The sequence below is a fragment of the Pinus tabuliformis genome, chromosome 7 (genome assembly GCF_031772625.1).
Source record: "Pinus tabuliformis cultivar Carrire ecotype Pingquan chromosome 7, CPIR1, whole genome shotgun sequence".
Lineage (NCBI taxonomy): Eukaryota > Viridiplantae > Streptophyta > Pinopsida > Pinales > Pinaceae > Pinus > Pinus tabuliformis.
This window is the reverse complement of record NC_142293.1, coordinates 605,884,078-605,895,178: the sequence shown is the minus strand read 5'-3', so window position 1 is coordinate 605,895,178 and position 11,101 is coordinate 605,884,078. Positions and strand designations below refer to the sequence as shown.

Genomic DNA, 11,101 nt, shown 5'->3' with positions numbered 1-11,101 from the left:
GCTTATCCGCGATAGTTAAATCAAAATTTTAGAAATCTTATTTAAACTTGATAGGGTTATATTCACATTGACATGAACTATGGTGGTTTAAGCGCAATATTAGGGCATGGTTACGGTCGAATGTTGATTATTGTTGTTTTGGAAAAATCTACAGGAACAAAATGCTAAATAGGAAACATAATTTGATCGGTGAGCGGTTTGAATTTGAAAACCAGACTGCCCGTTAAATCTTACTGGTCTCATTCCTGGTCATTTAAAAAATATATTGATCACGATGAGGCAGAAATTTTGGACAATTAAAATAAACGACCGATGACCATCTTTCAAGAAGATTGATTGCGGTGATTGATTACGATCGATGATGACGGGGAGGCGGAATTTTTCAATTCCATCACAGGTTCATCTGCCCCTGGGCGGATACAATGGATCTTTCCAACTTTATGCTCGGAGGAGAAATTTAACCCGCATGTTTTTCATGTTAATTGGTACAATTTTCTTTTTTAAAGGCTGCAACCACCCTTCCCCATTATTCTAGTTTATCACCTTACTCTGAATAGCTCTTGTCAATATCATAAATTCATTTCCAATCACATCTATGTCCGGGGATATTATTTGTCATTATAACCTTTACGTTGAATAGTTCCGCGCAATTTAAGAAAACCTTTTTATTCACATCTTATTATTATTTCCATTAAAATATTAATAAAGATGACGGGTTCTAGTTAGTTAGCTTTTAAGAGCGTAGTTTAAAAATCTCACAAATTCTGGTCTAAAATAATGAAAATTATGTAAGATAAAATCTGGTAGAATTTTTTCAAAATTTGTATTATAGTTGTGGAATATCAAGATTTTAGGTATTTTAGGGTTTTTAATAGGGTTAATTTATTTTCACTATAAGAAAATAATTCAAACAATCCAATATTTTGGTATTTTAGATTTTTTTACTAAATTCTCACAAAAAAATCTGCTACAAATTTATAAGATAAACAACTTTTATGATTGAATTCTGCTCCCGGCAAATTTGTGCGATGAGTAGACAACGTCACTTTTAAGGGCAAGGTGGACTCAGTCCCGGGATAAGTAGTTCATGAATCCACTTCCTTTGATTCCTTAGTAATCTTATTAAATAATTCTCACTCATCGTCACTAATCTTAATAAATAATTCTCCAACGTCGTCACTAATCTTATAAAATAATTCTCCAACGTCATCACTAATCTTATTAAATAATGCCCACATCCCATTGCTTCCGAGAAAAGCCCATTCCCGTTGCCAGGACAGGATATACTGCTGTTGCGATTTTTCATTAGATTTTTGAAGCCCCAACAGAGAACCGAACCCACATCAACGGCACATACCAGGAGGCTCAGTGGTACAGATTCCCCTTTGTCTCTGCTCGGCTAAAGACCCTTTAAAAGAGGGTAAGTTCTATCGAATCTCGCATTAGTAATTAGAGCTAATTCTTAGCTTCATTTCGTGTAATTCATCCAGAGGAAGATGTTATATTTATTAGCATAGATACAGGTAAATCTGGGATTTCTTACAATCCATTCTAAAGTTTGTCGTCGCTTAAAAGGTTCTGTTAAGACCACACCTCTTCCCATCTAGGGTTTAGTGTGTTCACTGGAGAAGAAGTGGCCAACAAACCGATGTACGAAATTGTAGGGTTTTTTCAAGTTTGAAATCTATCTGCTACGCTTTGACTTCATAATCTTCTATTTGGAATTCGTTCGGTCGTTCCCTATGGGATGAATAGAATTACTAACTTGGATTTGTTAAAATGAGAAAAAAATGGAGGGAGATCTTGTGTCTGGAATTCGTTCCCTCCTTATTAGACTAAATTACCTACCTTAACTGCCCATGAGCTTAAGTCAAGTGCAGATTCCCTGAATATTTGGGAATCGGAGGGACATCGAGGCGGTCAATTTTTTTTGACTGCCCCATGTCCATCAGATTCCCGAATATTCAGAGAATCTGCAATCAACTTAAAGATGGCTCCTTAACTACTAATATCACTATTCAGTGAATATTCTCACAGCCTTTTTTTTCAATCCGTTTGATTCTACCAATATGCTTATTATTAATAATTATTATCAATAATCATCTGATAAGGTGGATAATAAAATTCAATCAGTAGAAATTAAGTTTAAACTGAAATTAATTAGGTTATAAAATGTTATATATGAATCATGATTTTTTTAGACCTATAGAATTAATAATTTATAATTTTGATTCACGATATTTTAATAAAACTTATTTATATATTAAAAATCTCTATAATAAAAAAAATTAATCATTAAATATCTTGTTATATCTTATAATTTATGCAACTTGGTATATTTAGAAATTTCCCTTCTCAAAAACCAAGGCTTCAAAAATAGTTTTTCCACTTCATTTTCAATTAAATTTATTTCTAATTTTGTATTTAACTTTAAATTAAATTACACAGAAATGTTTTAGTTATTATTAAAGGTTGAACTTATATGGATGGTATATTTTGGAAATATGTAAAACTCTGACCGTAATTTCACTCCTATCTTGAGGGTCGAATTCTAAGATATTCCCAGAATCTGGGAAATGATATAAAGATGCCCATAATTTATATGATTATGTTAACTTTTACGATTTCCATTTTTGGATTCTGAGTTTTTATGATTATATTAACTTTTACGATTTAAGTAGTAAAAGGCATAGGTGAATAAAGAGTTGACAATCTTCTCCCCATGGCTGCATAGCATCTACCCTCAATTCCAGTAATTGAGCGGCTGGACGAAGAACTCTTCTTATCTGATGCAAATGAAACCATCCGGTGTTCTCTCTCGCATTCGACAGAGATGGATGAGACGAATTCGGAGTTTAAGGAAACTGGACAAAATGGGAATACCATATAAGGGCATTTACTTGTCACTGCTATTTTCCGCTCTAAGAGCAGAAGTCCCCAAAGGAAAGGTAACTATATGCCAACGTATTTTCCTTTTTCAAGTATTCGAATGATATACAAAAGTTTTGGGTTACAGATTTTATGTACTTTTTTGATGAACAGATAGATCATCAGTGCTCTCGGCCTGTTGCCTGTCGAACAAGTTCAGAACGTGTTACAAACCCTGAAATGAAAATTGACACAGTCGAAAGTCACGCATCCTCAATAGTGAAGAAAACTGTGGATCAGAGGGATACCACTGGAGAAAACCTGGATGTGTTTAGTCCTAACGTTATCATAGGAACCATGGGAGACCATTATTCGATTACAATATTGACCTACAAAAAATATACTCCTCTGTCAAAGTATATTTCGATGTTTGAGGCAGAAAGCATGGACGTTATTAACGTTACCATGTTTACAAGTGGAAATAAAGTATTCTATGCTATAACGATCCAGGTAAGCCTTTCCATATCCCTCTTACAATTATCATTACTTCATTCGTTTAGGTTTATTAGGGGAAATTAAAAAAGGTGAAGAGAGATTATTTTTTTGAATGTTATTAATCAGTTAAATGAAATTACATTTGAGATATTAACATTAAATGACATAGGTGGTACTGAACTGAATTCAAGAGAATTGGATTAAGCGACATTGAATTAGGACACTTGGATGGATAGATGTGTCATCTAGTTGGTAGTTGGAATTAGATGTGTCACCTAGTAGACATCTTATTCTAACCACATGGCATATCTATCCATCCAAATATCCTAGTTCAATTTCAGTTAGCTGAATTCAGTCTCACTCTAATAATTCAATATTGGTGTCTCTAATATAATCTTATTAAACTGATTCCTAAATTGATGTTGTCATTCCTTATTTTTTATTTCTTTATCACTTGACTAAGATTTAGGATTTTATTTTCTTACATTAAATTGATGTTGTCAGGCTGCAGTGAAATCTCAATGGGAAATAGATGTCTTGCACGACAAACTTTGCCGACTGGCTTCTACGAGATGGGAGCAGAACCAAAATGTGTAATATCAAAAATCTCGCAGGAATGGCCTAATGTTTTCTGATCGAAATGAATTTTTACTGAACTCTCCGCAATTAACTTACGAACTATGGGTATGGTTGTCACTTTGTGCTGTGACCACTGAAATTTTTTATAACTCTGCACAGTTAAGTTATAAATTACGGTAAGATAAGTTATAAATTACGGTAATGGTTGTATATGATGTCGGTGCGGGATGAAAAATAGAGGGTAAGCTAAATGATTAGTTTATTATTTCCTTGCCGGTTATCTGTATGATGAAAGTGTTGGGTTATTGTTTACATATTTGTTGAACAAATGTATTAGATAATTTTTTATGTGTAATGTTAGCATTCTCTACCCTCTTCTTATTGTTATAATATGTATTCGTTTTGGATACAGGCTCTTAATTATGGCAAGAACATTTTATATTTGATATATGTAAAGTGAGTATTTTTTGGAAAATTTTAAACTTTGAAAAAATTATATTATAAAATTATTGGAAGTTTTTAATTTTTAATTTTTAAATGTAAAATTAATTACTCCTAAATTTTTCCATTCTTATTATTATAGTATGTTACGTTTTTACTTAAACTCTTAATTATTATGTGAACACAACAATTAAAAACATTTTTATTATAGATACAAGTAATTTAATGAATCAAATGAAAAAAAAAATCAAATAATTGGTTTATTAACATGGCCCTTGTTGTTAGGCAGATAGAAAAACCATGAACCAACTTGTCGCATGTTGTTGGTTAATTGTTTATATATTTACTGACACAAATAAATTTCATATTTAACATATGCAAAGTGATCATTATGCACTATGTTTTTGTTTTTTAGTGTTATTTCATGCTTTTATATTGAATACATGTAAAGCTGGCATTTTGAATTGCTTAGGTTATTTACTATTTAATGAACTAAAAGGAAAACTAGTAAACCAAATTATTGGTTTATAGTCCTGGTGCTTATTATTTAAATAATATAATAAGGAAATAATAAATAAACTAATTACATGGTTCTTATTACACGTTGTAAGTTTACTGTTTACATTTTTTCTTATCCAAATGCATTTTATTCTCGATATATAAAGTCAGGATTGTGTATCGTATTTTTATGGTTATTTTATGTTTTTTTATTGGGTTCAGAAACCCTTTAGAGTCTAATATGGAGTATATTTCACTTAAACATGTAAATGTAAATGTAAATGTAAATGTAATATTTAACATTTAATGTTTTTAATTTAATATTGTCTCTATTCAAAAATCAATCTAATTATTATTAGGTATAAATACAATATAAATTTAAAGTTTAGCACTTAAAAAATAGGTATGGTAAATAAATAAAATATAAATAAATTGGAGGTATGCTAAATAAATAAAATCTCTTTCTATACTTACTCAAGAGGTATGGTAAATAAATAAAAATAAAAATAAATTAGAGTTATGGTAAATAAATAAAACCTGTTTTTATATTTACTCCATAAACCTCTTTATATCTATGAAAACTCAAAAAAAGAGTTTTTCTTTAGGTGAAGCCTATGGGCCAAATACTATATTTATAAAAGAGGTATGGTAAATAAATAACTAGTAATTGCACCAGATATTGCAATGGAAACTCCGTAAGGCATACATTGAAGAACAACAGATGTTAACAAAACATCTAGAAGTGCATCATCATTTGTTTAGACAAATTGAATCGAAGGAGGCAAACAATTTTTTGAATGGTTTCAAGAGAAACAAATGCTAAAAAAACATAAATTCAATAGCAACTAATGCTAACATAATGTCTAGAAGTGCATCATCATTCTCCTAGACAACTTGAATGAAAGAGGCAAACAATTTTTTGAATGAGCATTCCACCTCTAGAAAATTTGGAGAATATATTCTATGTTTTTCCTTGTAAGTCTACAGTTACTTTGTGGATCATAATTGTCCTTCCTTTTACCAAATACCTTGTCACAATCCCTTGCTAGACTACAAAAACAATTTTCTTTTTGAATGAGCATTCCACCTCTAGAAAATTCGGAGAATATGTTCTATGTTTTTCCTTGTAAGTCTACAGTTACTTTGTGGATCATAATTGTCCTTCCTTTTACCAAATACCTTGTCACAATCCCTTGCTAGACTGCGAAAACAATTTTTTTAATGAGCATTCCAGCTCTAGAAAATTTGGAGAATATATTCTATGTTTTTCCTTTTAAGTCTACAATTACTTTGTGGATCATAATTGTCCTTCCTTTTACCAAATACCTTGTCACAATCCCTTGCTAGACTACAAAAACAATTTTTTTAATGAACATTCCAGCTCGAGAAAATCTCGAAAATATATTCTATGATTTTTCTTGTAAATCTCTTTGTCAATCATAGTTGTCCTTCCTTTTACCAAATACCTTATCACTATCCCTGGCTAAACTACCAAAATAAAAAAATATATATATAAAAATTATTTATATTACAAAATTATAACTATAATATTAAATACTTATATATTAAAAAAATTAATTCATATTACTCATTAATAATAAATTTACAATAATAAAATTAAGAGATGCAAGAGAATTACCTTATTATTGAAAACCTCTAACAAAAAAAAATCATTTCACGAAGTGCCATTTATTTTTTTCATAATTTTTTTCCCTCACGTGACTTCGCTGAGAATAATAAAATTAAGTGATGCAATAAGACTTTCCTTTTTATTCAGAACCTCGAGAAACATGATGAGAAACACCCGAGCGCACATCCATGGTCGTTTAAGCGACATTGGAAACAATTAAAGAGATAGAAGTTGCAGCGAAGGAAAAATTCGTTGTAGTAGATTTTGTTGATTCATAAACAATCAATTCATTTCACCATGTGGCATTCGGGTAAGTACTCATTTTTTTTCATAATTTTTTTCCTCACGTGAGTTGGTTATTGTAGGAGGAAAATGCTATTATTTATTTATGTCTCGTGTCAGTGTGAGATAAACATCTGAGATCATGATGGAGGAAGATCCTGAACATAGCACAGAGGGAAAGTGAGTTGGTTACTGTAGGAGGAAAATGCTATTATTTATTTATGTCTCGTGTCAGTGTGAGATAAACATCTGAGATCATGATGGAGGAAGATCCTGAACATAGCACAGAGGGAAAATTCCTAAAGCCGAAATATTTTTGGGTCATTAGATAGCTGAAGAAAATTTTTTAACACAATGTCCATTCCTCATTCCTCTTTTGATTGGATGTATGAGGTGAAGGAAATTTAATTCCCTTATATCGGCAGCAATTGTCATATCTAATTCTCTGGTATGTGGGCAGCAATTGTCATATTTAATTCTCTAGTTTTTGTTTTAGTAATTTCAATTACTTCTAGCCTTTGAACCAACGAAAAGTTTATTGAATTCAACTATTTAAATCAATTCCTTAATGCATATACAACAACATACTGGATCAAGCACCTATTTACGAGTCGATCGAGATGCATTAAATAAGTTATCTCTCCATCTCTCCATTGCTGAGCACACCTTCTGCCATCAAAATTCCTACGAGTGTTTCCGCATTAATTTTTGTATCCTCGGGAAAAGTAGCACAATAGAGAAAACAAATCTTCAATTCATCACACAAAACATTATAACTATATATCAATCTTTCTTTCAAAATCTTGATCTATATTTCTCATCAAAGTTAAAGCATAACGCCAGTCCTCTTCATTGTTCGTGGAAGCCATCGTTGCACCAACTACATTTACAACCAATTGCAAGCCTGCACAATCCTTGACATTTTTTCTGGCAATAGCTTTTACATTTATGTCGAGAGCACCCGTGGGATATTTGTAAAATATTTTCTCTTGAACAACTTACACGCTTACTCTTTGAACAGGGGCTTTGCTCATCCACTAACAGATACAAAACAGAAAGGTCTCACAAAATTCTGAATAATCACATTGAATAATTCAATGAGCAAGAAAGGATTTAAGGATGAGGTGTATTCTTTAGAATCTAACAATGGAAGAGGCATTGGCAGCTAGATTGGCATTGGTATCGACACTCGTACTGACATTAATCAAAACTTACAATGATGAAGCCATGGTTCAAGGTCAAGTAATCAATTTTAGTTATGGACTGACAGAATCTAAGAAAGAAGCATCCGTGCAAATATCAGGAAAGATAATGTTAAATCAGAATTGATATTTCTTAATTAATGCAAATAGGAAACAAAGAAATATGCCTTGAATATTTGGAATAGTAAAGAGAGGTAGGAGCGCCTATGCCACGATGCGAGGAATTCCTTACCCCCAAACAGGGAAGGTCTGTGGGACAGTGAACCCTCAATGTAGTTGTCACCCAATCTCAGTAGGGGTAACATTGTGGAAAGTATTAGTATGACTTCAACGGAGTGGCGAACTCCTGATGTAGATCTAGAAGCAGAATGGATTCTTGGGAGAAGGGCATAGTCGAGAGGATTAGGTAGAGGTAGTTAGTGTAGTAATAGACTTAGTCTCTTGGGAGAGCGCAAAAATATCCACTAAAGGATTTGAGTGGTGCAGGGCCAAAGAGCCATGACCCACTCATTCTTGAAAAATAAGGAAGGGCATTTACTGAGGAGCAATGTTCCAAAATCTTGAACTTAAATAAAGGATTGCATAAAGCTTATACTGCTGTAGTCAAGACCGCTGGTGGGAAATATTCTGATCAGAGTGGTGGGATTCTCCTCTTGCACGATTGGAAATCAAATGTGGATTATCTCCGAGGACCACGCAACGAGGCGGATAACCAAGATAATGAAGGATAGAGTAATACTTGGATAATAGCATAAGAAAAGAAATTATGACTGTGACTTAGTTGAAGGTTGGGAGGTTTGGCTATATGCGTAGTGAAAGAACATGCGGGTGATACGCAGAACTGTCTCAGTTGAAGGTCGGGAGTCGAGTGGTTCGTAGGAGGCTAAGTTACAAACATCAGGATGAACCGACCATGAATAGGTCAGGAAGTTGGTTTCTTGTCCTAGTTTTGTGTATAAGAACTCTTTTCCTGAAACTTTGGGCACACTCAGTGTCGAACCCAAGCTCAACATGAAATCAGGTGTCACGTTCTATTTCATCTCATAGGGATCACTGTTTTCAACGACATAGTGACAGACATACATTAGAACAAGCAATACTACAAAAAAAAAAGCTAATGGAATGTGCTATCCTGGGGAAAGTTGTAGAACAATGTTGAAAAGAATAGTAACTCCATTGTACCATCTGTAATAATAAACATTACAACAAGAAATAGATGATTCTGGTATATTAAAAGCATTACCAATGTCAACAATTATCAAATGAAAAGTATGACTGCAATAACTATTATGCTTGCATCTAATTTATATAAGTAATTGTTGGCAGGTGGAAAAGATATGCATACAACAAGTGAGTATTTGGGGAATCAAATTTTCAATTATAAATATATTTTTTTTGTTTGGTATGGTCGTATACCCTCTACAACAAAGGCCTAGTTTCCTATCTAAAATGAAAATTAAACTAAGAAAAAATATGTAATACATTGTAATAATTTACAGAATATGAACACAGTCTGCTACAATGATTTGACCAATCTAAACAACAAAAATTAAATGATTTAAATGAGCATAATACCACGTGAAATATCATTATATTTAAAATCCTAATTTGAATGGAACTCAGAAAACCAAACATGTAATTTTTGGATGCAGATTTAAATAGAAACTTCGAAAATATTTCTAGGTTTTCATTCTGTTCAAAAAATGTTTTTGGTATTTTCTGAAATATGTATGAATGCACAATTTAAAATAAATAAATAACAATTTTATATGTCGTAGACGAGAGAAAATATGCCTATATTTGAATACTAGATTGTAATGATCAACCAATAATAAGTAAATTAACAATTTTTTAATTCTTGATGATAAAAGGATGTAGATTGCAACATTGTCATAAGGAATCTTAAACAAAATTATCAAATATTCATTCAAAATCAAATAGCATAAGTCATAGAGTAATATCAGAGGCATTTATTAAGTAATTAAAATGATGTACTGACATAAATCTCATAGCTCATCACACATTAACACTAAAAATGGTTTTCAAAAAGGTTGGTAATTCAAAATTGATTAAAAAAAATAAATTCTGAAGCTTTCACTCATTCTTGACCCTTTGCACTAACACATAAGGGTCTATAAAAACTTAAAAATAATAAAATAAGTCTTTAAACAAGAAAATCAACAAACCTTTTAAAAGTAAATACTCAACTCTAAAAATAAAAATTCTATGTTTGTTGAATTGATATTTGGCGGACAAGACGACATCCTTTCATCATCTTCAAAATCTTCGTAATCCTTTCATCATGTTCAAAATCTTCGTAAATTGACACATAGTAGCAGGTGAGGTGCATGTACTTTGACGTAAGTTTCCCATTCTGAATATGTGTGGTACACTGTAGAGAAATAAATTGAAGGAAACTGATTAATGTTGATCTGGAAACTGGAAATCAATCCTTGGACCTTTTTCTTGTTCATCTTCTTCTGATATTTGACCTCAAAATTGGAAATAAGGTTGATTTCTTCAAAAGGCAGTTGCATAAATTGTTGGAAAGTTTGTTGTTTCCAAACTTTAATGTTTTTTATTTCTACCTGGTCCTTGGCAACAAGATCTTCTGTAGATTGTTTTAGTTCTCCTTGTATTATTTCCTTTAATGACTTGGCACCTCATAGGTCAAATTCTTCTATAATGTTTATTCTTTTTTCCTAAATTGTTAAAAATTACTCATATGTTGTTTGTATGTATGCTTTGATTTCTTTTCCCTCTTTCTCAATGCGACTTAAGGACTCAAGCATCAATTTATCTTTTCTTAGAAACTTTTGGAATTTCATTGGATTGAAATTCGTTCTCTCTATCAAGAATAGATAGATATTTTTTTTTAATTGATTCTTTCTCTTCTACCAATGAATCAATTATTTCATTTAAATATGTAATTTCTTGATAAAATCTAGATATTTTACCCTTTTGTTTATGGAAGTTTGATTGATTCTTCCTTAAAATTATACAAATTTGTAAATCTTTTTCTTTGAAAACTTCCATAATTTATGTTGCTTGTTGATTATGATTGAGTTCATATTTAAGAGATTCAATTTGATATTTCAAAAATATG

General features: G+C 31.6%; 1 protein-coding gene across 1 annotated transcript; it reads left to right on the top strand.

Annotated features, from left to right (window-relative positions):
* Positions 1–1,277: 1,277 nt before the first annotated feature.
* Positions 1,278–4,059, top strand: LOC149248896 (uncharacterized). Its single transcript, XM_089456131.1, has 4 exons — positions 1,278–1,420; positions 2,735–2,948; positions 3,043–3,378; positions 3,868–4,059. The coding sequence occupies exons 2-4, from the start codon at positions 2,790–2,792 to the stop codon at positions 3,958–3,960; spliced, it is 588 nt and encodes a 195-aa protein (XP_089312257.1). The 5' UTR covers positions 1,278–1,420; positions 2,735–2,789; the 3' UTR covers positions 3,961–4,059.
* Positions 4,060–11,101: the final 7,042 nt, after the last annotated feature.